Here is a 26224-nt window from a genome sequence, read left to right as displayed (position 1 = left end):
TCCATAGGACCAGAAGTACAGATCCACTATGGCCAAGGACTCCATGGCTGCATATCATAAAACTGTTTTAAACTTTCTAGTCCTCAACTTGCAGTCCTTTAAGAAGGCAGAGCAGTAGTTGCTTAAAGGTGAAAAGCCCAAAGAAGGTATGGGAAGAGCTTCTAGAAGCCACTGTGATTTCACTCTTCCTCCAGACCACAACCCCCCTATTTCAGGCACTGATCCGTCCTTGCCCAGGGTTCACTCCCATGCCTGCCAGCATCACACAAATAACAACCTTTCCTTACTTCACTACAGCACTGTTTTGCAAGTTTGGCATTGTCTTAAACCTTTATTACTCCAGCACATGCTAAACTGCATTGATATCCATTTTTGAACATGCATAATTGGTTGAATTTATCCTGTCTGCTGATCTTGCAGACTTTGGTCTTCTGAACCACAAGAATTTTGTTTCCAACTACTAAGCCAAGGTCCTGGCGAAGGATCTACTAGCTTCAAGTCACTACAAAAGCTTAACTCTTCCACCATGTCTCAGGAGTCTCCCCTACTTGCCACCCCGCCAACTCCCCCAAAATCTAGTATGAAGCAACTTTAAATCCAGGAGCTTTTGTTTACATAAGAACCAAATGCCAAATATTAGCAGTGACTTAATACAAAACAAGGAAGGTGTCCAGACATTATGGCTGCAAGAGGTAGAGCAGCCTTCCCCAGCCTGTTGCACTCCAGATATTTGGACTACAATTTAGACTGATGGGGCTAATGGGAGTTATAGTCCAAACCGTCTGGAGGACAGCAGGTTGGGGGAGACTGAGGTCGAGGAGAGCATTTCAAGACCTTGACCAAACTAAGGCAGTTTGCTTCTTTACTTATTTTAAAATTGAGTGTTTTACACATGGGAGAGACAGAAAGGAGATGTATGTAAACCAGAGATAGCCGAAGCCTTCACTATCTAAATGGGCCAGGGAATAAAAGGAACATGGTGGTTAGAGTCTACTACCCACCACCCAGTCAAGGAGAAAATGGAACTTTTCAAAAGCAAATTGCCAATGTTTCAAGGAGGCATGATGTAGTAGTAATGAGGAACTTCAATTACCCCAATATCTGTTGGGAGATATATCCTAACAAAGCCCCTCCAAGGAATTCCTGACTTGTGTTGCTGATAACATTCTCCTACTGAAAGTGGAGGAACAAACTAGAGCAGCCTTTCCCAACCAGTGTGCCTCCAGATGTTGTTGGACCACAATTCCCATCTTCCTGACCATTGGCAATGCTGGCTGAGGCTGGTGGGAGTTGTGGTCCAACAACATCTGGAGGCACACTGGTTGGGAAAGGCTGAACTATAGGATCAGCCATTATTGACTTGATTCTAAGCAATAGAGATGACTTAGCGAATGAAGTGGCAGTCACGGGAATTCTGAGGGAAAGTAACTATGTTTTACTTGAGTTCTTGATTTTAAAGGAAGAAAAAGCTGAGGGCAGCCATACGCATACCCTGGACTTCAGGAAAGCTGATTTTAATAAATTCAGAGCAATGATAAGTAAGGTCCCATGGCAAGCAACCCTAATGAGAAAAGGAGTTTCTAACAAAGGAAATTCTAAAGTCACAATTGCAAACAATTCCAACAAGGAAAAAAGGTGGAAGACAGCAGAAGCCAATGTAGCTTCAGAAAAAGCTTAAAGATGACCTGAAAACGAAAAAGGACTCGTATAAAAGTGGAAGGAAGGCCAGGCCACAAAGGAAGAGTACAAGTAGCACAGAACTGCAGGGATGGCATCAGGAAGGCTAAAGCTGAGAATGAGCTGAGGTTAGTGAGGGATGCTAAAATCAACAAAAAAGCTTTCTTCGGGTACATCCATTGTAAAAGACAAGAGAAAAGGAATGGTGGTTCAGTTACTCAATGAAGATGGCAAAATGATGGCAAAGAAAAACAGAAGCGCTCAATTCCTGCTTTAGCTCAGTCTTCTCCCAAAAGAGGGTCTATGACCCTCCTAGCAATTGTTGAAGAAGCAGGATTGCAGTTTGGGATTGACAGACAAATGATCAAGGTATACCTAATTACTTTGAATGAGTTTAATCTGAAGGGGCCGATGAACTGCATCCTAGAGTATTGAAGGCGCTGTCTGAAGAACTCTCAGAACCACTGTCTATTATCTTTGTGAAATCATTGAGAATGAGAGAACTGCCATATGAGTACAGCGAATGTTGTTTCCATTTTCAAAAAGGACAAAAAGGAGGAACTGGAGAACTACAAACCAATTAGCCTGACATCAATCCCTGCAAAAATCCTGGAGATTATAAAGCGGTCAATCTATAAGCACCTTGAACACAATGCAGTGGTTACTAGAAACCAATATGGATTTATCAAGAACAAATCATGCCAGACTAATCTAATCTCATTTTTTTGATTGGGTAAACTCCCTGATAGACTGTGGAAATGCTATGGAAATAATGTATCTCGAATTCAGCAAAGCTTTTGACAGTGTCCCATAACATTCTGATTGGCAAGCTGGCTAAATATGTGCTGGATGGACCAACTATCAACAACTGTGAATCCACAGTTGGCCTATAGAACTGTACTCAAATAATGCTTATCAATGGTTCCTTCTCAAATTGGGGGGAGGTAACGAGTGGGGTACCGCAGGACTTGGTCCTGGGCCCAGTGCTCTTCAACATGTTTATTAATGGCTTGGATGAGAAGGTGCAGGGAATACTTATCAAATTTGCAGATGATACAAAATTGGGAGGGATAGGTAATACCTTGCAAGACAGAAACAAAATTCAAAGGGATCTTGATAGGATGGACCTGAAAACAACAGAATGAAATTTAACAGGGATGTGCAATGTTCTAAACCTAGGAAAATGAAATTAATTGCATAGTTTTAAGATGTGGGATACCTGACTCAACAATACTACAGGTGAAAAAGATCTTGCAATTGTTGTTGATCACAAGCTGAATATGAGCCAACAGGGTGATGTGGCAGCAAAAAAGGCAAAAGCTATTTTGGGCTGCATTTACAGAAGTATAGTTTCCAAACTGCATGAGGTATTTGCTTCCCTCTGTTCAGCACTGGTTAGGCCTCATCTTGAGTACAGCATACAACTCAGGACACCGCACTTTAGGAAAGATGCAGAGAAACTGGATCAGGCTCAGAGGAGGTAACAAGGATTATCAAGGGACTGTAAACAAAGTCCTATGAGAAGAGACTGAAAGAACTGGGTGTATTTAGCCTTGAGAAGAGAAGACTGAGGGGAGATATGACAGCACTTTTGAAAGTCCTTGAAAGGTTGTTGCACAAAAGAGGGTCAGGATCTCTTCTCGATTGCCCCAGTGTGCAGGACACTGGGCTCCTGTTACAGGAAGCCAGATTTCGGCTGAACATTAGGAAGAACTTCCTAACTATTAGAGCGGTATGATAGTGGAACCAATGACCTAGGGGGATAGTGGGCTCCCCAACACTGGCGGCCTTCAAGAGGCAGCTGGCCAGCCACCTCTCGGGTCTGCTTTAATTTGGATTCCTGCACTGAGCAAGGAGTTGGACATAATGGCCTTACAGGCCTCTTCCGACTCTACTATTTTATGATCCTGAAGATTTGCTTTACCATCAAATTGCCCAGCAGGTCAGCTCAAAGCATAGCCACTTCCTGGCAATATAAAATTTGGGCAGCAACCAGACAAAAAGAGTTGTCAAATCTAAGCAGGCAACTCTCTTACTTCTTTTTGGGCAACACTGTCCTGTATTTCTCAGAGAGGAGGTTCATAGGAAAGTTTCCTCAAGTGAATGAATTGTTACTTTAAGGTCTAATCTGGACATGTATGACACAGTTTCTAAAAAGAGGTGTCATGTTTCAATAGATTTGTGCAACCCGTCCTTGTGTTCCCTCTGCCACCTATGTAACCTCATGGTTTCTTCCAGCCTGCTTATATAGCCACGGTGTTGTCCAGTATTTCAAGTGACTGTCTCATGTTGCCAAAACAATCCCATCCGTCCGCAAGGAGGAGGTGTCAGCAGGCTTGGGGAGCCCCGAGGTTTGCCTCACATTCGTTAAAAAAAGTCAAAGCACAGCCCAATCAAGATCAAGCATGAGCTCAGTGGCTACTTTTTGTTGCGGTTCCCACTTGTAGGCACTAGCAAGGATTACCTACTCTTGCCATACGGCCTTTGGGGAAAAGCAAAACCAAATCCAAACAGACAAACCCCTCCAAGAATTGTATAGGGGCATTCACTGAAGTGTGAGCAGGCACCTGTAGGTTAGTCTTGAGCTCAGCCTTGCCTCCCTAGTTCATACGCTAGTGATCTGCCTTGTGGCTATGCCCAACTTTTGCATGAGGGAGTCTGCATTAATCCCTCTGAGCACTCTTGCCAGTCATCAGTGCCTGACAAGAGAAGCAAAGACAAAAAAGCAACTTGAGAACAACTTCAATTTCAAGTTGCTCAACTTCAGTGCTTCACAAGTGACACTGCATGAGACAACAGCGCTCCTACCAGCAGAGAAAAATAACCACAGAGGCGTGACTATGGACTGAGAGCCAGAAAAACAACAAACAAGGAGGAGCTATGATGGTACATTGGCAAAACACCAGGAAGGCTTCTCTATTCCCCCCTAAACTCTCATGTAGTTTCCAGTCCTTCTGAAGATGCAGTTTCTGCAGTCCAACAAGGCATTAATGCTTCAACAGACTCTGTCTTGGCAGGCGAACAACATGCCTCTTTACAATTACACAAGAATTTCATGGATGAATTTTAATGAATAGCTTGTAACAAATGGTGCTCTTTGAATACCTGCAGCACCTGGTTTTTCAAGCAGTAATTTGGTCCCACACCCAACAGATGGACACAGCCACATCTAGTAACAATCAGGCCTTCACACATCACAAGAGCTTGGAAACTAGCGTGGGAGAGACTAGTATCAGAGTGGAAAGACCTGTCAACTAGGAAAATTCTCTTTTCCCTTTCCGCCACAGATTCACAGAAGTAAAGCAGTTGGAGCATGACAAAGACACGTCAGGGGTTACTCAAGTTACAAATGTACTAACTACTATGGCAGTCAAGAACAGCCAGCAACAGGCACTGTGGGTTAAACCATAATAAAGATTCAATGCTGAAAGCCTATAAGAGATACCATTTCAGGCTCAATCCTTGTTTAGTCACTTAAATGCGCACTACAAGAGTGCCCCACAAACTACTTAAGCTGATATTTACATCTAAGAGGCCTTAGGGCTTCTCTGCAATCCTACTTTGCCACACACACGTACGCCTACTTGAGCATCACACACCAGCTACACTTGCTGGGAATCTGCCACAGAATTAGAGAGTTAGGCTATTTCTGTTCCTGTTTAGTTCATGAAAATGTGTATGTATCTAGTATAATATTAAGCTCTATTAACATTTTTTCCAGTCTTTAGCTACAGAGGGGGAAAAGCTCCTTGCTCCTGCAGCAAAAGCCTTCAAGCTTCACCATCTCCTCTTCCTTGCCCTAGATAAGTCATATGAGAATTGTACTTGGACAGGGCCTTTAGAAGAGGGCTGTTCTAAAATAGCTATTTTTAAAACTGGTAATATTGAGGTGTCGTAAACTACCATAGCCCCATTTGTCAGAACAGCTCCTTCATGATGCATTATCAAATTCCACATGCTACTATGTAAAACGTCCCACACTTTAGCAGGTGGCTGCACAGAATGGAAGCTCTCTAAATGAGCTTCCTGAAACATGCATATGGTCCATTTTAAAACCCAAACAGAGAAGATACCATCCATTTTTTATGGACTAAGGTTCTAATTTCACATGCCATTATAAGCTGAGGGTCCCCAGAAGAACTTCCACTCTTATTCTGGGTTGCTAGAAATAAAGGGGTATGTAGATTTATCAGAAATCCATGTCTTTTAGACAATGGTCCATGAAGGGGGTATACACTAGGTTCTAGAACTAGCATGACAGTTCACTGGCAAATACACCTATTAGCGATTAGAAGCAGTTATTTTAACTTTTAAACTGCAGAAGATGAAGGTCAGCGTATGGGGCAAGGTCAGTAATAGAATTATAGGTACTATGTGAACACGACTGATTTTTAATTAATTTCAACATATTATGAGAACTCTAGCAGAAAAAAGTCCAAAAAGGGGTCTGGGTTTTTTTCTCTTTTTTTACACATTGAAATCTTGATTCCCTGTGTTTTGTAATGAGTTCACAACTATAAGTTTTGTGTTTTGAAATGAGCTTATGGGAAGCATCAGAATGGCATGGGGGTATTTTCAATTTAACATTGCGGAATGCGAAAAATCCACACTAGCTGTAGAATACAGCCACTCTTGTGACTGTACAAATTGCGGAATGTGAAAAATCCATGCTGGCTATAGTATACTGTACAGCCACGAGAGACTCTCATGACTGTATAATCAATCATCAGTGCATCCCAACAGAAAAGGCAAGTATTTGCATAGAAAGCACGCTGCTACCTCCTAAGAAAGGAAACAAGGCCAATCATCGTATTTCCAAATGTGTCATAATAATAAAAAAGAGTGAACTGCATTTCTTTACACAGCAGCAACTTAGCACTTCCAGATTTAATTGTCAGGTGTGCTTTTTCGCCAGTTATGAAACTGACATATACACAAAAAAAATCACTATGTCCCCCTCCCCAAATATGCTATCAAATAGATAACATCTAGTTCAATTGTGCAAACGTCTTATCATTTCTGTAGTACTCTGTTGTGTTTTCATTACCAAGTTATGTTTTTATTACCAAACTAGGTATGTTTTCATTAGCACCGCTACAATAGACCACTTCTTGCTACAAATTAAGCTACCCTAATTTTAAAAATAAATAAATAACCCAAACTTTATTAAGCTATTTTTTTTAAAAAGAGACACCACTTTGGGCAACTGAGGGAATGAGTGAGCAGCGGCAAAGAAATTAAGTTCAATTGTCAAGACAGGCAGACCAGCACCCTCCAAAGCAATTATTGGAAAGCCACTTGCAGCCAGAACCCAAACAATTATTGCAGGGCCAAGAGTGGTAACTAGACATCAGTTTAGCAGCAGAGGAATTAATACACTGTAATTCCTTAGTCCTGCCTTCCCCCCCCCCAAGATGGCTGACTTAAAGCTTATCCTACCAAGTTAATGGCTGAGTACCCCTGTAGTTTGCTTTGATCTCATTAGACAAATTCTACAGTTGTCCTACTTGCTTTATTTTTAGAAGTGTTCCTGTGACCAGGTGTCTTTAGGAACTTAAAAACACTGAAATGAAGATATTTTGATTTAGTCAGGACAGGGAGGGACGGACGTGAGGAATGAGGTAGGAAGTTGCTAGAGTCAAAACATTGGTCCATCTAACTGAGTATTGTCTACACTGACTGGCAGGGGCTCTCGAGTTTTGGGCAGGGGTCTCTTCCATCCTTACTGCAAGATGTTTGGGACTGAACCAGGGACCTTCTCCATGCAAAGCAGATGATGTACCACTGAGCTACGACCTTTGTTGGCACAAGTAACGCCTTCCTATATATTAAAGATGGGAGACCAACAGTCTTCTAGGTGTTATTGGATGACAACTCTCATCAACCCTAGCCAGCATGGCCAATGGTCAGGGAAGATAGGGGCTGTAGTCTAACAACATCTGGACATCCCTGCTATACACTAATATAAAAAGCCCAACCCAGAAACCTAATTTAAACCTGAATTTTGGTTTATAAACTTACGTTATTCTACAATATGCCATAACCACTGTTGGTGCTATATAATTGTAGACAGGGAGGCATGCAAGTTGTGCTGAGGGAGAAGAATCACCTAGAACCAGTCACCTGTGACACAACTGTGCCCTTCCATAAAGCAAAGGATGCTTAGTCGTCCCCTCCCCCCCCCAAAAAGGAGAGTCACCAGTCACTTACATAAGGAATGCCTACTCCATTTCCAGGCAGTTTTGGAAAAACAGGAAGAGTCATCCTGACCAGATTCAAAAGAACTTTCCAACGACAGCTCCACAGGGACTAGCCAGCCAGTCAAGAGACCAAAGCAGCAAAGGGGGTCGTTAAGGTCAGATGAGTAAGAACAAAAGCCATTTTGGAACTCTAAAAACACGCAACGTAGCATTAGTGCCCATTACTTCCTCCCAAGTTATAGATATCTAAAATCCAGGCTTCACAATCAGCCTCAACCACCTTTTCCCTAGTGCATCTTTTCTTAGCTTGGTGACTGCCAGATGTTTTGGACTACAATTCCCATCATTCCAGATATTGGCCATGCTGGTTTGGTGCTCATAGGAGCTAGGAGTCCCAACAGGCTGGGGAAGGCTGCCTTAGGCCATCACTCTTGCTGCCTTCCCAGCAGCTGCCTTCCTCACAAGACTTCACACTTCCTGCCGTGCCACTCTCTGTGCGCAGGGAATTGCTAATGGGAGTTTCCCTGTGTACATTTTCACTCGGCAAGAACTGCAGGCAGTCTCATTTACCTCAAAACTCCTTAGTATCAATTTGAACTACTGTTCCAACATATACAGTAGGGCCCCGCTTTACGGCGCTTCACTTTACAGCGATTCGCTAATGCAGCAGCTTTCAATTAGAGAAAGTCACCGCATTAAGGCACTTGTTCTGTTTTTACAGCGGTTTTTACCCGTAGCGCGCCATTCTGACATCATTTTCACACGACACGTCCCATTATCGTCAAATGGGTTTCGCTTTACGGCGGGGGTCCGGAACAGAACCCGCCGTATGAGCAGGGCCCTACTGTAATCCCAAATATTCCTGCAGAGTAAGAATCCTAGCTTTCAAGGAAAAAAAATTAAAAGCTGAGAAGCCACAGGATAGTGCTTTACACCCTAACCCAATCATGCCACTTCTACTGCATGTCAGTTACTACAAGTAGTATTTTGGCTACTGGGTCGATCTGCTCTTCCTTCCACTAAACAAGAGACCTGAATTTGTAAATGGATCCTATCTTGTATTTGTTTATTTTGTACATCTATATTTTTTAAAATACTACAACTAGTAGATTGTGCCTGTCTGGCCTTAGACATCATTCTCTGGAGCATCTTACTACACATTTATTAAATGGTAAGTCTCCTTGGTAAAGAAAGCTACTTATGCAACCACATATCATCAAGAAAACAGATCCAGTGGGTTGGAAAATTTGTCCTCCAAAATGGTACTATAAAAGGCTACCAGAGCTACACTTTCCTTTGGGGCATTCCAAACTTCTAAACAGATTATAGGTGGACATTTAGGGAAAAGGAAGTTCAGTGAATACTAGCAATCAGATTTGAACTGGGTGACGGATGCTTTACTGTACTTCAAAAGCCCGAGGTAACATGTTCATGCCCAGTCTAATTCTAGGCACCTAGACCTCCCTCTTGATTGCATGAGCCTAGATTGCCACTGCAGGCACTGCCTCTGAAAACAACCCATCTAAAGAGAGAATTACTGTAGAGCAGAAAGTATGCAGAGCAAATGAAGTGTGCATTGAGTTGGAGCATCTTTCTTGCAAGAAGTCATGGGAGGAGTTAAGAACATGACAGACTTATAGAATTAACTGTGTTAAGAGAACAGAGAGAAATTATCCTCAGCCTACCAGAATGTAGAGTCATTCAATGATATTGATTGGCTGTAGCGTGAAACAAAAGCAAGTATCAACAAAATGCCTAATTATCTTGACTAATTCCTTACAAGTCGAAGTGATGTCACTGCCTTAAAACAGCTTTAAAGAAATACAGGTCTTTCAGTCACTAAAAATGAAACCACCATAGAACAGAGACTGTTCTTGGGACAGATTTTCTCCTTATCTACCTTACAGGAAGAATGCTAGACAAACACATATACTGCCTTTACTTGTCTTATAAAACTAACTTCAGACTAAGGAAGCACCAACAAAAATGTCACAGGAAGATGCCTTATCCAGAGTTAGGTCCTTGCCCCATATAGTTCACTACATCAGCTAGGAGCAGCTAACCAGGGTTTCAGACAGGAGTCTTTGCCAGCTCTACTTAAACGGCAGGGATTGAACATGGAACCTTCCGCACTCAAAATGCATGCTCTACCACTGAGCAACAGCCCTTCCTACTGACCGCTACTGTTTATATATCTAGTTAGCCACTATCTACAGCAACCTGAAATTTAAAGTGTTTTGTCCTCTCTAGGTCCACTGCAAAGCAAGTCCTAAGGACACAATATGCAGGTCTTCCTGAAGGTGTCCTGGAAACATCTCACATACTAGTCAGTCGTATTAACACAACTGCATGTTCATGTATTACATGGGTGGTAGAGGCAGTTAACGCAGAAAAATTGCAAATATCTTCTGAGAGGGCAACAAAGAGAATGGTTGTACAGCTGCATTCGTCCTACAAGCATCTCTAACAACAACAGCTGCAGCCATCCAAGATTCATGCTGAACTGTCTCAGCAGAGCAAGTGTGTGGGGGACTGATGGCAACATTTTATTTGGCTTCATCAATACTTGCCATTGTTGCCATTTCATGTGTATTGTTTGCATTTTGAAGTTCATGAAGACATCTGATTTTTCTTCTCTTAAAATACCGGTACCCAGCAGAGCCTTTATAATAAGAGGGCCTATGAGCACATTTATTCCCAACCCTACTTCTGGCAGTTTATCAGGAAGATGCCATATTCTAGTACTGAACTGGTATGTAAGAAAAAAGGGCATTCAATGTCTTCCGAAGCACAAGTTGAAGTATTGACAAAATGGAAGGCCTCTAACAACCTCAAGTCTTCCATTTAATCAAAGGATCAATAGGAAAGACTTTAAAGATGTCTGTTTGGGGACATGGACAGAAATTGGGAAAGTGTTGTGTTTTCAGAGGCAACTGTACTTTTCAAATGTATGATTTGTTGCTGGAAAGAGCGGCATCATGTTCCTTGGCTTCAAACGGCATAAGAAGAAAACCACTATGGTCTTGTTCAGACCCCATGTTCAAAGTCAACCATCGACCCAGTGGGTGGCCTTGAGCAAGTCACTATTTCTGATAGTTCTTCCTGAAATATAGAGCTGGCTGTAAAAATGACAAAGCAAAAGACAGTGAAACACTTTTGAAAACTAAAAACATTACCTAAACAAGTCATTTAAAAAATCCATTGCTAGCCAAGCTGCAAAGCCAAGTCTTAGGTTTGTTTGCAGAAGAGCTAGCAATAGGACTAAACAGAAAAAATATCTTTCAAGTAACCTAAGAACTATTCTAGGTCAGCATCAACATAAAAGAAACACCTAAAGTGCAATTAAACTGCAGATCCCTCAAGCTAAGCACTTATTATCCATGGTATCTGAAAGGCTTTTTAATGAAGAGTTCAGATCTATACTCCAAGCAAGCCACTTCAAACATTTCATTACTTTGTGGATGTTGCCAATATTCTTGGGCTAACAGCAAATAGAAGAACAGCACATTTGCAAGTCAAGCTGCAACTGCTTTGAGCAAATGAGACTGACAATGATGCAGAAAATATACTGTTCTGGAAGCACCATGAAAGGATGGCAGAATTCAAAGAAAAGATACACCTCCCAAATGTGGATAGAAATTCCAAAATGGAGGTATGACACCAACTATCATTTGCCCACTTGCTGCTAAAATTTCCCAAGATGGAAAGAGGAAGAGGAGCAGACTCCTGAACGAAGCTCAAAACATGTTACTGTTAAGGCAGCCTTGAATTTAACCACTAACCACAAGGAATAGCTCACAGACAGGTGAGTAGACTGGCAAAGATTGGGAGTATTCCATCCCTGCAGGGAAGCCAAGTAGGCTGCCAAAGGGATGCTCCCTTCTCTACACCCAGCACAGATGTGCAGGGGGCTGCTGCAAGAGAAACTGACCTCTCCATCCCTCCTTGGCCAACAGCAGGCTAGGAAATTTTTGCAGACTGGTAATTTTTGTGGGCTTATGAACAAGGCTATGCCAAGAACAAACGTTTCTTGCCTCCATCATCTTATACTACACAAGGGCATCTTGCGACAGAAATCCAAGACTTTGGGGGAACACTACAACAGAACCTTTTTAGTTCTTTCACCCTTTCTAGCTGGTTTTTTCCTTTCCAGCTGTTTGAGAACATCACAATAAGGGGAAGACTTGCAGTGCTTAATGTCAAGTTCAGTATTAGGTATTTTTAACCTCTGTACAAGCCTGAGCAAGTTACACGTACAGGCAACGTGTCTTTCTCAAAAAAGCAGCACCCTCACTACTGATCTTCTACAACTAGAGATGGGAAGTAAATATATAATGCCAGAACAGACCTCTACTGATAATCAGAGGACCTCTGGCATCGGTGGGAAGGCTCCCCTGCCTTTGCAGGAAGGGACTAGCAGCAAAAACGAGTGAAGAACAGAAAGCACAAGCTGGGTGACAGATGTCTCTGGGGTCCAGGAGGAGCAAAAGGACAGGGTGGGGAGCACCTGGGGAGGGAGAGCCATTTCCCAAGAACATATCTCATCACTAGCAATGATGCACACATGGCTGCCACCAAAAAAGGCATCGCTGCATCCAGATCTCCCTCTTCACCACCTTAATGTGCAGTAACAGAAACACATCATATTATCACATGGGGACAGAGGACACACGCATTGTGATGCCTCTGCCAGACAAATGAGGGAGAATGGGACTTATGGGTTTCATTAGGGGGCAGCCTCACATTGTTCTCCGTGTCTAGAATTGTTCTTCCATGGCTGTATGTGCAATAAAGAACAGGAGATTCTTCTTGGTTGTGGTAAAAATACAGGACTACTATTATTTATACAAGTAACCCAACATACTCTGGGCACTGCACAAGGGCAAAAGTGAATATGCTCCTGTCTGTACACTCCATCTAATGACATATGGTGGGGGGACACTTAGAGGAGGGGAGTGATTGGAGAAACAGTGAAAAGACATAAAATATGGAGTGTGAGCCATCTCCATTTATTCTATTAACAGTACAACTATGCTTGTAAATGGCACTGAGTATGGGGCACACACCAAGGCAAGTGTGCAAAAGATTATCACCCGCGACATTTATATCCCACTTTTCCAAGAAATCATCACCAAGGTGACAGCTGCCCACAACACCCCCCCCCCAAAAAAAACTTGAATCAATGCATCTTAGATGGGGGATTTTTAAACCCTCATCCCCAACCCAGTGCGCTCCAGGTACAGATGAACTACAACTCCCATCAGCCCCAGGCAGCAGGGCCAATTGACAGGAATGACAGGAGTTACAGTCCATCTTACAATTGGAAGGGGCCTAGAAGACCAGAGTCCAACCCCTGCTCAATGGTCATCTGGAAGGTGCCCCACTTTGACGTGACACCAGAGAAGCAACGCTGAGTTCTAGACCCCCTTCCCCCTGAAATAAGGGTGTGGGCCGTACTCAGGTAAGACGTACCCAGGTAAGACGTACCCAGCCCAGACGCACTGAAATTGATGGGCCTGAGTTAGTCATCTCTATTAACTTCAGCGGGTCAGCTGAGTAGGACTAGCACGGAACACCACCCTGTGTCATTTATACATGTACAGGTGTGTGTGTCACGCACACACACATAATTATTTATACATATACAAGTGTGTGTGTGCCTGAGCTGTAATTCTATTTTAAAATTAAAAAGGTAAGAGTGCCCACCCACCTCTCTCAAGGAGGAGGGCGCTCCCTGGACCCTCAACTCCCACCCACCCCCAAAAAAATAAAGAGGGAGGGAGAGAAAGCCACCCACCCTGAAGAGCCACTGGAAGGAGCAGGCGGGCCGGCCTGTCCCTCCCTGCCTGCCGTCGCGGGGCGGGCCGAGGCGCGAGGGGGAGGCGCCGCCTGGTGTTGGCGGCGGGCGGGCCTCTGGCTCGCTCCCTTCCTCCCGCTCCCCTCCCTTCCCTCCTCCATCTCAGCAGCGCCCTCAGCCTCTCGCTCGCCTCCATACAAAAGCAAAATGTCCGCCATCTTCGCAGGCTGCGCCCCCGGGGCTGCTGCGACTGGCCAGGCCGGAGCGGGGGGAGCGCGGGCGGGCACGCGGGGAGAGAAGGGCCGGGACGAGGGAGGGTCGGAGGAAGAACCGGGGACGGGTAGGGCAGGAACGGGAAAGGAGACGTTGCGAGGGTCGCCGCCCGCCCTCGCGAGCTCGCTCTCTCCTTCTCTCCCTGGGCCTTTCCGCTTACCTTGATGCAATAAGGCGCCTCGTCGAAGGTGACCAGCATGTACCTGTCGCCGCGGCTGGCCGGGTCGCGGGCCCGCAGCTGCGGAGAAGGAGCAGAAGGAGGAAGAGATTACATTATTTCCACAATACACGTAACATTGTGTGTGCGTGTCGAAAGGAAGGACACGTCAGGACCAGGGAGAAAGGAGGGACCGGAGGGGGCGGCGGTAGGGGGGAGCGCCCAAGGAGGAGGCGGCGGTGGGGGGAACCGAAGGCAGCCGGGCCGGGCCCCACCTTCATGAAGAGCTCGACGGCGCCCTTGGCGATATCCAGGTAGCTGGTGCCCAGATACGCCCGCTGGTTCATGGAGGCGGACGTGTCTATGAGGAAAAGGAGGATCGGCATGGTACGGGCGAGCCCTGCGGCAGAGAGCGAAGGCGGCGGCGGCGGCGGCAGCGGAGGGGCAGGCGGGCGGGCAGCCTCCCTAGCCTAGCCTCCTCCCGTCCTTCTCTCCCGCAGCGATTCCCGATGCCCGCCCAGCCAGCGAGCCGGCCGCCACCCCCAGGCTTCGCTTTCGTTCCTCGTCCCCGTGCCGCCGCCGCTGCCTCTCCCTTGGCCGGCCGGCCAGCCAGCGCCGCTGCTCCGCGCGTGTGCGACTCTCCCGCTCGAGCCGCCTCTGTTCACTGAGAGACTCTCAACTTCTCTTCCCTGAGCTGCTCTGCCGCTGCCTCCCCGGGCCAGCGGGGAAGGGCGGCATGTGATCAGAACGCGCACGCCATTGGCCGCCGATTATGCCGCGATCTGCATATGCATGAAGGGCGAGGGAGGCGGGGCGGGCGGCCGGGACCGCGCTCGCCCGTTGGCTGCCGCGTTTCTTCCCCCCCTTTTTTTCTTCCCTCCTTCTTCTTCCAGGTCTCGATTTGCATATGCAATTAAGGACGCGGAGCAGGGGGCGGAGCCGGTTTGTGGCGCTGAAGGAGTCGGCGCAGGGTGGGAGGAGGAAAGAGGCGGCCGGCGGCTGCTTTGCCTTCTAGGGATGATTGATAGGGAAGAGGGGAAGTGCAAACAAGAAAGCATCAGCAATGCAACAGTCTTCCCCCCCCCTTTTTGGCTTGCAAAAGCGAGAAGGAAGGTAGAGAGCGAGAGAGGCTCGGCTGTGGCTCCCCCTAGCCGCCGTGGGGGGAGGGAGAATCCGGCCTCGCCGCTGCTGATCCGGTGCATGTGTGCACGGAGGCAAGCCCCACTGGGACGCACCGGGCAGGGCAGTCAGTCTGGAGCTTCGTGGCTCCCTCCACCGCCACCACGCCGCATGTTTTACTCGGCAGTTGCCCCATTAATGTTAATAGGGCTTAATTCCACGTAAGCACGCTTCGCTTTGCAGGCAGAGTGCAGCTTGCTGTATATAACCCGGGAATAACTCGCTGCTTAGGTAGGGCGTTGCGGGCAGCAGGTTTACTCGCGAGGAAACGCCACTAAATTCAATGGGATTTTCTCCTAGGATTCCAGCTTAAGGCATGTGTGCAGCCCTCAACGTACTTTCTTGGGAGAAGGCGGTAGTTACTTCCGAGTAAACGCGCATCGGATTGGACTACACCCGATCTGCCGCTGCTATGCTTCGGATCCCCATGTAAGGCTGGCCGCCCAGCTGCCGGTGGCTCAAGCGGTGCCCGCAGCTGCCACTCCCGGGCTTGGCCTCGGGTGTTCCAGGGACTGCCTTCCCTACTGGAGCAAAACGCCGCTCGACGCCCGCTGCTTCTCGTTGCGTCCCCTGCCTTCCCGCCTGCAAAGTTACCCGACTTCCCCCGGCAGCAGTTTACACGCCTTTTAGAGCCAGAGCAAGAGAGCGGAGGCGCCCCGGGACCAATGAGCTGTGCGGCATCCCGAGGCTGGCGACCCTTTTCTACGAGTGCCCATTAATAGCAACGTGGAACAGGGCAGGAGACAGGCCAACTGCTACAGCTCTCAAGGGGGCGCGGGACGTCTCTTAACAGAAGCCATCACAACAACTTGCCCCTGGAGCCCCAAGTTTCAATGCACTCTTGGTAGCTCTATACTGGGGGCAGCCAAGAACTGGAGAGAGATTTTAGGTGGGTTAGGATCTAAAACCCGCACATACACTCACTTGCCAACAAAGGAGCAAAAGCCAGAGCTGGCGTTTATGGCCTATCACCTTTTATCCTCACAGCAGGTATGATAGAGGTGAGAGTGAGATTAGCTTTACCAGGCAGCTTTGGGCTAGATGGGGGTTGAAGACAAAGGACCCTGGAATAAGCCCAGCACACTCACACCCTGACACTTCTGGACTTGGCAGTAGAACATTTAGGGGCCACCGCCTATTGACGGTGGACCTCAGGCAACAAGTTGTCAGCCACATTTTTGTGTCCAAAAACAGGTATTTTCAGGGTAAGGGACAATGTGTACTCAAGTGCTGGCACCAGTTTAGAGTTGGACAACTTTGGATCTCCTGTGTATAACCTTTAGCGCTTGTCCCATGCAAATTTCACGGTATTTGGCATTAAAGATTCACAGTAACGATCAGACCCTGCTGCTGTATCATAATCACAATCACCAATGCAAATAATTTATTAGCTACATTCTGCCCTACCCTTTCTCCTAACTCAGGCATTTTAGTTTGACAACAACCCTGTGAGGCAGATTAGGCTGAAAGACTACCCCAGTTGCCTAAACCTCCCTGCACAGCTTCACACCCAGCATACTGGGTCCACAGATTTTGGTTGGCCATAATAACCAGCCAAATCAAGGGATGGTTGGGTGATTGCCTGGTGGTGTGCTCAAAAGAAGGAAGGGCTTTCTGTTTCCCAAGATCAACATGACTTCAGGGGTAATACCGCCGCCACCACCTTTCTCCAGAGTTTGATACAGCTAAGGGGCAAGAGCTCTGCAGTCCTGCTGACCTTGGGAGTTTGCACTGCTTTCAAGTGCATCCAGCCAAGCCTCCATTAGGTCAGGTCAAGTCAAGCTGTGACAAACACACACACACATCTTTCACACTACCCTGGGGCTGGCACTCACCAGGTCAAAAGATATGGTCACCAGTGGCAACCTGGTGAATGCACTTGTGCAGCCCTGCTCTCTCCATTACACAACATTGGCTCTGATCAGAATCAAGCAGCCAGTAAGCACACAGGGCTGGCCTGGTTTTCTCCATATACAGACAGCTAGCTGCACTTGCAGAAAGATCACCAGCAGAAGTTGTTACCATTAACTGATTAATTATTGTTATGACTCCTGCGCTGGGTTGCCGGCATCCACTGTGGCTAGGCCATCTGTGCTGTGAGATCTCCCAGCTACTGCTCTGTATAAATAGACAGGAACTCTGTATCAGTAATAATACCATTTATATAGCACTTTTGGAGAATTCCAAGCTCTTTCCACAGTTACCTGCCCATCATCCTTGAAATAATTCTGCAAGGTAGGTCAGCATAAAACTGTTCCCATGTTGCAGATGGTGACTGAGGCTCAGAGAAAGAGGGCAGGTCCACACCATACATTTAAAAAACATCCATTGCACATGTAAAGCACATGGCTTCCCCCAAAGAATCCTGGGAACTGTAGTTTAAGGGTGCTGGGAATTTATAGGTCTGTGAGGAGAAAACCACAGTTCCCAGAACTCTTTTGGGAAAGCCAGCATGTTTGGCCAAAGGCCACATAATGAGCAGAGGCAACATTTGAACCTGGGAGTTCTTCACCTGTAGCTCAGTCACTCTCCTGCACCACCCCTCTGTCCCAGCAACCTACAGTGAGAGGTCACCCCAAACCTGTTCTGAGGCACTTCCACATGGGAGTTTATTCTGCAATTGGTGCTACTCATGCATTACAGTATTTCATCAGCATCAAAACGGCAGCCCATATTATTTTCCCATTTAATCTGGATTTACTCTAAGTGCAAAAGATCTGATAAATACAAATAACTTGTTATACATCCACAGTCACTGCTCGTGTGGGAGCTCATTAGTAATTTCTTAATGGTGATTTGTTATATTGAATTTGAAACAGGAAGCTGCCATATACAGAGTCAGATGACTGGACCATCTAGCTCAGTATTTCATTGGGGTTATTCCCAGATAAATGCATACAGGCAGTGCTTTTTTGGTAAAAAAAATGAGATGCCATTATTCATACCTTGACAAATGTACCATGGGTGCCAGCACAAAATGGCTGGCATGGGTAGCAAAGAAACAAGTGTCAGTACTCCATACTGGTGGGTCCTGTCACAAAAAAAACCTGAGTACTGCTTTATTTTTAAACATTTTTCTTTAATTCCATCCACAGCTTTTGTGGTGATTACTTTCACTATGCACGCAGATCTGCCCCCAAAACTGAGCTCATTAACATATTGCAGCCTAAACTCTCTGTCAAATTTGACAGGATTCGCATAAAGGCTGCAATCCTATGCATTCTTACCTGGAAGAAAGCTTCAGTGAATGCAGTGGCAGGTCTTCCTTCTGAATAAACATGCAAGTTCTTGCAGTGTAACTGACCGTTAAAGCTTCAGACATGAACAACACTTAGCACAAGGGCCACAATGCACTTAAAACAAGGGTCACAACAAGAGAGAGACTTTAAATGTTGAGCATATTAAATTACATATTTCTTTATGAAGTACTTACGGCCTTTTTGCAAGATTTGTTTGGGTTGTGTCTGTAAAAGCTAGGAATCTTGCAGTTAGAACATAAGCTTCTTGGAGCATGTGCCCTTCCAACCTATTATAACAAGGATAATCTATTTGCAGGCCAGGGTCAACAAGGAACACAGGAAGTTACCAAGTCAGACCACTGATGGTCCATCTAGCTCAATACTGTCTATGCTCACTTGCAACAGCTCTCCAGGGTTTCAGACAGGGGACATTCCCGCCCTACCTGGGAACTGAACCACAGACCTTCTGCGTGCAGAGCAGATGGTCTTCCACAGAGCTATGGCCCTTCGCCTGATCTTATCCAAGCCGTTACAGACATTGGAGGGGCTGCTCTCTTCATCCCAAACAAACAAACCTCCCCAGCTGGCAATTTATTGAACAAGCGTGCTAGTTATGGTTTCCACAAGAGTTCTGTTGGCTGAAGTTAGCATGTGTATGCTCCCTAGTTTGGCAATCAGTTACTCTACAACATTATTAACACATACACACACCTTCAGGGTATCTACCAATGGCAGAAACCCTGTGGTAATATGGCCATCATGCCAAGCTGCCTCTTCTGTTTTCTGCATGCAGTGCCAAACTTGCTATTACTATATAAATGTAAATACACATTAATTGGTTGTGGCTGCCTGTGGGTTGGTGCATGGGTAATACTGGCTGTAATGCAAGATGGAAATGGTGAGCAATGACTAGAGTGAGACAGTTAATAAGCTGACAGAAAAACATTAGATTTAAGAGGGCTATTTCCTTCTGATTGGCCCATCAAGCAACTTTTCAAGCTCTAATCCCTAATCAGGTGTCAACAGGCTTCCTTGAAGTGCTCAAGGGAGCATCGCTAGTACTTTTTCAGTCTTTTGAACTTGGCCTCCTCTCTTGTCAGATAGCAACAAGCTGAGAAGAAAGTGATAGATGTAGCCAAGCAAAAGTATTAGGAAATGTTAGAGGTGAAATCATGTTAGGGAAAACAGATTAGACATTAAAGTTAAACTATAATCTTCTCCCCCACCCCCAAGACACGAAGTGATGAATAAAATATAACAATAATAGAGGGGGGGGGAATCAGGTAGGCTGATCTAGGCTGGGCAGCAGAGTCACAATCCAGCAGCAAAGTCAACAGCACAACAATACCATTAGAAGGTAAAGCTGACATGGGAACACCAACAGCCATTCTCAGGGTGACCTTGGAAGCACCACTCCTTCAGACATCACAATGCCATGTAACTCGCTGACAACATCCACACATTCGCCATGCATGGAAGCCACTGATCGACTTAGGCTGACAAGAGAAGCTCCATTATTATGTCACCCAACTGAGCACACATAAACACTCCTCCCACACAGAATGCACAAACATGCTTCCCAGGAATAGATAAGGGCACCTCCCAAAGTCTCCCATGGCCTATCATTCCGACGGCTTACCTCTAGATCCCAGGGAATTCTCAAGAACAGAGTTTGAGTACCACTGGTGTGCTAATTATTCCATGCAGGAGACACAAATGGGGACTCCCCAGTACATCCCCCCCCCATTCTGAGGACCCTTCTGCCAAAAATAACTGGAGATATTAAAAGAGCCAGCAGGACGAGATCTCTCAAGTCCCCCACTTCATAAAGCAGGGGTGGGGATGCTTTCTCAGCCAGGGGGCCACATCCCATCTTGAGCAGCCTTCCAGGGGCCATATGCCAGTGGTGGTCCAGGTCTAGAGACAAAGGTGCTGAGGTCCTGCTTGTGGGCTTCCCAGAAGCGGCATCTGGGTAGCCACTGTAAGAACAGGATTCTTCTTAAGTGGGTGGAAGCGACAGAGGCAGAAGTGGCAGAGCCATGGATGTGAGTCGACCACATCCCAGCCATGCCAGTCGGAGCTTTCTATGCACGCGCCTCTCCCCCATCTTCCATCTGGGTAAGGTAGAGGCATTATCACGGCTGGAGGAGGACACGTTCCAGCTGAACAAAAGTGGTCAGAGAGGGTGCAAAGCAGGGGCAGGGAGGGGTGCAGCTTGGCAAGGAGGGCTGTGGCCTAGGGACTGGCATGGCCCAGAGAGAGGCCTGAGGGGCTAGCAGGAGGCCCCCTGGACATGAGGCTGTTGGCCCTCATCACAAACATCCCCACAGCAGCTCCAGGAGCTGACAAGTCTGCACTGCTGAGACAGGGAGGCTTTGCTGTTTCCGTCATAGTTAACCCTGGCATTGCCATGGCATGCCTCACAGACAGCCAGGCCTGATGACATGTTTTTATCCAATTGGAGAGAACACCAGCCACAAGGCCCTCACTGTTGGCCGATAGGATGTTGTTGTGGCCCACAAGGAGAGGAAGAGAGTGGTACTCTCCATTCAGCTAGGTTGCTGTGACTTCCAACAGCCACAGCGCACAGGCAGACATTCAGAAAGAGCTACTTCCTACAGCAGGAAGATGCAGTAACAGGGAAAAGCCACACCTACTGAATAACTAACTTATCGATTGGTGGCTGCCAACAGGCTCAAATACTTTGCCAGAGGGAAATTAGGGAAACCACAGCAGCTGCCAAGGTGCCAGACACCCATCACAGCCAACAACCCCTACCTATCCCAAAGCTACATAAGGCCCAGGCAACTGCAGCAATAATAATATTAATAATAATGTTAATAATTTTAGCTGTGAGTTGTCAAATGATGAGATCACTGCCCTTTGAGACCCTATATGGCCCAATGCAGGGGTTTTTTGACAGCATGAACTGAAGGTAGAATCCTGTGTGAATTTGTGCCCCTGGCAACAGTCAGTGTGGTGTAGTGGTTAGAGTGTCAGACTAGGATCTGGGAAATCAGGGTTCAAATCCTCGCTCAGCTATGAAGCTCACTGAGTGACCCTGGGCCAGTCCCTCTCTCTCAGCCTAATCTACCTCACAGGATTGTTGTGAGGATAAAACAAGGAAGGGAGGATTAGCTACCTTGATCTTGGAGAAAAGGTGGGATATAAATGTAATAATAAATAAATTCATAGCTTATGTTGTTCCTAATTCTAGAGTGCCTCCTTCTTTTCTCACATTAGCCTGTGCATCTGTTTGAATTTGCACCATCTCTGCTGTCTGCGGCCAATCCACATGGACACCTCACTGAGAATCACCAACCTAATAAAAAATTCAGGGTCCATCTCCTGTATTAATTTATAAGCACATAAGGTAAAATCCCTTTCTTGCCAGATTACCAAACATGCAGGGCATGGGCTCTCTCAGCAACAGCAAAGACAAATTGCTGGAAAGGGAACTGGTCCATTACGGATGAAGCTCTGCACAGATCTCATTAGCTGGCAGACGTAAAGAATACAGCTCTTTGAACAATAATTATACCATTATCTCTCGCTCTGAGGAGCACCAAGGTGACTGTGCCAAGGGAAAAACCTTGGATCGCGTTATAGCAGCAATCTAGATACCAAGATGGTGGGAGAGACTGTTGGGAACATTCATTTTATTCTCCTCAGTAAAAAGAAAGCCAAAAGACAGGAAGCTTTTGTTTTGTTTTGAAATCCCAATAAGGAAAATATACAAAAACACTTCAAGAAGTACCATAATTTTGCTGAAGGAAGGATGGACAATGATTGATAATCCGCATAACACTATTACCAAGAGGTTTGGTACAACTGGAACTCTGCACATGCCCTGGAACTACATTACTACCTTCACTTCACACTGTGTGCAATAAGTACAAGACTGTTGCCAAACTCACCAAAGAACCAAAGATTGGCTCAGGCTAACTTCTCTCCCTATGCATGAGACTGAGCAGAATTCCCACCTCCACATCTAGGTATGTGGATGCCTAATTAGTCATATCTAATGCAAGCACACCCCTCTGTTCTGTCATCAATAAGCCCTGGCAAAAATAAAGGCTTCCTTCCAAACAGCATGGTCCACTGGCAATTTAATCAATATACTATTTGCATTCCCTGGGAAGCAGCCACCAACTGTTCCCATGTGGGACACCTTGGATACCTGGCATCTGTTTCTGATCGGCTCAGGAATCTCTGCAATGGTCCCACCAGTCTGTGGCAGGAAACCTGTGTTGCAATACCTGCTGCTACTGACTCAGTACTTGTACCTTTTGCCATTCAATGTCCCTTCTGGTCAGCTTTGTCTTAGAGATAACCTCGATTCAGGAAGCCCTTTCCTTTAACTTTGTGTCCCTCAGACATCAGGTTATTTAGCTATTGGAGATCCTCCAAGATGCTGGTCCATGCTTACCTCTTACAAGCCTGCTCAACTTTATGGATGCCCACAGAAGCTGACCTCTTTAGGCATCGTCTAGTCTCCTTCTCTCCATTTCCCTATCCTTTCTCCATGTTTGCTTTTTTTCTTCAGGTTAGTCAGGATCTCTTAAAGGGAACGTATGTGCAGTGTTTTCCTTTAGGGAAGATTTTTCTGTGTTTTAAACATATTAGGAGGGTTCTAAGGGAACCAGGTTTGCTCACTTGGAAACTGCTTATTGATGTAGGTCAAGGGTGACCTGCGAAGGCTTACCTACCTTTGGCCAGCCCGCAATTGCTTGAGCAACTATGTTGTTCCTTGATAGCAAGAGTGGCACCATGAAGGCCTATCCACCAAATAATTTGTGCCTAGCTTTTGCTAGAACCCCGGTATATAGCTGTGATCTCACATTTCCAGGTCATAGAGAACTACCTCCTTCTCTTATTTTTTATTTGGTACAGGCAACTTTTAGCATTCCAAGTCTTCCTTTGACCTCTACCTTTCCCATTCCCTAAATCTTACTGTCTTTCTACCCTTGTGTTTGTCTAAACCTCAGTCATTTGCATTTCAACATTCTCCTAATTAGTGTGTCTAGTCTCCATTGCCGCCTTGCTAGATGTCCTAGTACATCTGACCTGTCCCCACTCCTTATTTAGCAATCAATAGACTCTCCACTTCTGTCTATTTCTATCTCTATCATAGTATAACAAATTAAATGTAAACTAAGTGCAAAACATTGTTCTAGTAAACCATGTGGGCTTGGGTAGCCTGTGCATAAACTTGCAATAACTATCTAATCACCTTGCTATTCTGTAACATTGCATTTGACACTTCAAGCTACAAAGCCATTTTATGAATTGTCCACCATTTAGGGACATGTCCATACATAAATATTGTTCTATTCAGATTTATCTTTAAATTCAGTTGTCTCTTGCTAATTTTCCCAAATAATAGTATATTGGCATAGTGCAATAACTCCTGTGGTGTGCAACAATATCCAGATTAAGAACCTGATCGCTGGATCAGGCCAAAAGCCCACAGTGTCCAGCATTCTGTTCTCACAGAAACCAACCAGATGTTCCAATGAGAAGCCCACAAACAGGGTCTGAATGCAACAGTGCTCCCCAAAAGTGTGCCTCTGTGAGCACATGCGTAACAGGGATACAGGTGGGCCTTATAACTTTACTACCATCTCATAAAAATTATGGACATATATGGCTGCAGAGAAAAACTGGATTTAATTTTGGCAATGCCTTGTGAACACCCCACAGCCAGACTCTGGGCTATCAATAGCCATGGCCTGAGGCTTTAAAGACTCGTCCCTTTTCTGTGGCTTACCTATTAATTTGTCTTTTATTTTCTTCTATTCCAGAATCTGAGGACATAATGTCCTGGAGAAGCTGTGGTGCTATTTCAGTCTCTGTAGGACATACAGTGTAGGTGTTTTCCCAAAAATAAACGTTAGGTCATTTATTGCTTCCCTCACCTGTTAATTGTTTGAATGGCTTATAGCTCTTTGCAGACATCAGTATCCAGACAGTACAATATTTTATATTGGTTATATAGTTTTCACAGAATGGCAATATCTGATTGAGAAGATGGTATGTCAGAACAGAGAGCAAACATGTTTGAGAGGAAACTAAAATAGATGCCATTGGAGGTTAAATGAAACAATCACAATTTCCTATTACAAGAAATAATAATGCAACATTTACAAACAGGAGTGCCTTTGTTTTGTTGGGGTGAGATGGCTATGCGTGACCAAATAGGGCAGTGGAGAATCTCAGCAGGGACTTAGCAGCAGTCATAGAAATGCAGTATGTACTTATTTCAGGGACAGTAGGTACCTTTGGAAAGTTAAAAATAATCTCAAGCGATACTATACCATTAAAATTTGCCTAACACCATGGACTCTATTCAGCAATAGGGGCTGGTGCAAGGCTCTTGTTTGTTTGTTTGTTTTAAATATTCATATCCCATCTTTCTGCCTCACAACAGACAGCTGACCATAAACGAAAATGAACACAAAATAAAACAATAAGATATTTTTTAAAAGGTGATGGCAGCTGTTGACAGCTTTTGGGAGTGGAGATTACAATGTAAAATGCCCACTCCCTGATCTTTAGATATTTTTATTTCTGCTTCTTGTCAGGGAGGAGGGGAGGTTATGAGAGCTGTGCAAGTAACAGAGCCTAACATGTAGCAATTATCGACAGCCTAGCCAATATCAAGTTTTGAGGGATTCTTGTGAGAGAGTTGGAACTCAAGAACTTGGAACTCAACTATATGAAAGAACGCTTTGTCCAGCACTGTCCAGCCCATATGTTAAGATCTACAGAGGGGGCTGTTCTTGTGGTCCTACCACTAGGTGAAGTTTGGGGAGCAGTGGCATGTGAAAGATCCTTAGCTGCAGCAGCACCTTACCTCTGGAATGACCTCCTCTTGGATGTGTGCTTAGCACAGACATTAATTACTTCTTTCAGTTGGTGAAAATGCACCTTTTTGCCCAGGCCTTTGTCAGGAGTGACAACTGCTAAGAACCACTCCTTTTGAAACTGTTTGCCATTTCCTGGTTTGATCTGATGTATTTTAAGGATGTTATATGGTATTTTAATTATGGGGGGGGGTGCGTGGGCGGGTATTATTTTATTGACTTCTTGTTTTCTTGTTTTCTTGTTGTATTCCCGCCCTGGGACCAGTTACTGAAGGGCAAGGTTAGAAATAAATTAAATCAATAAATCAGATGCCCTCTCATATGGCTCCTCCTCATTGCTGTTGCCATTACATGCCATTAGAAGAGGAAGAGGAAGTAGAGAGTTCTGCAGATCTAAAACACTTCCTCAAGCAAGTGGGTGAGCCAGCAAGTAGCAATGGCACTGAGAACAGTCACAGGCGGGTCTAAGCTGTGGTGAGCCCTATCAGGCCACTGAGGCCTCAGCCTTTACCCCAAGAAGTCAGTCCCTGACACCAGCCAGTTTGGTTCTGTGAATTCACAGACAAGTTCCATGGAGGTTTGATTTAAATGTGACATCAGGCATGCAAACAATACTGTTTCTGTACAACACTCTATGCAGCCAAACATGTAATTTGGGACAGTCTATTTGTCAGTGGCAGAGCACGCACTTTGCATGCAGAAATTCTTAAATTCAATCTTCATAATCTCCAGTTAAAAAAGGAGCAGGGAGCAGGTGATGGGAAAGACCTTGGCCTGCCTGAGACTCTTAAGAATCTAGGCTGAATACAGAATTTGTTATAATGCTGCTTTCTATG

General features: G+C 45.4%; 1 protein-coding gene across 4 annotated transcripts in view; it reads right to left on the bottom strand.

Moving 5' to 3' along the window:
* The window catches only part of LOC133371107 (integrator complex subunit 6-like), a 38268-nt gene extending 23313 nt beyond the window's left edge, over positions 1-14955 (bottom strand). For 2 of the 4 annotated variants that reach the window (XR_009759259.1, XM_061598103.1), the window contains exons 1-2: positions 14380-14937; positions 14108-14185 (exon numbers count right to left, since the gene is read on the bottom strand). Coding sequence is in view for 2 of the 4 variants with exons in the window: in XM_061598103.1 (XP_061454087.1) it covers positions 14108-14185; positions 14380-14490 (189 nt within the window). In the remaining 2 variants the exon portion in view is untranslated. Of the gene's footprint in view, positions 1-14107; positions 14186-14379 lie in introns of all 4 variants that reach the window. The other 2 variants (XR_009759260.1, XM_061598105.1) reach the window with 2 other exon arrangements.
* Positions 14956-26224: the final 11269 nt, after the last annotated feature.

This window comes from Rhineura floridana, chromosome 16 (assembly GCF_030035675.1).
Source record: "Rhineura floridana isolate rRhiFlo1 chromosome 16, rRhiFlo1.hap2, whole genome shotgun sequence".
NCBI classification, from domain to species: domain Eukaryota; kingdom Metazoa; phylum Chordata; class Lepidosauria; order Squamata; family Rhineuridae; genus Rhineura; species Rhineura floridana.
Note: the sequence above shows the minus strand (reverse complement) of the source record. Positions and strands in the feature narration are given on the sequence as shown.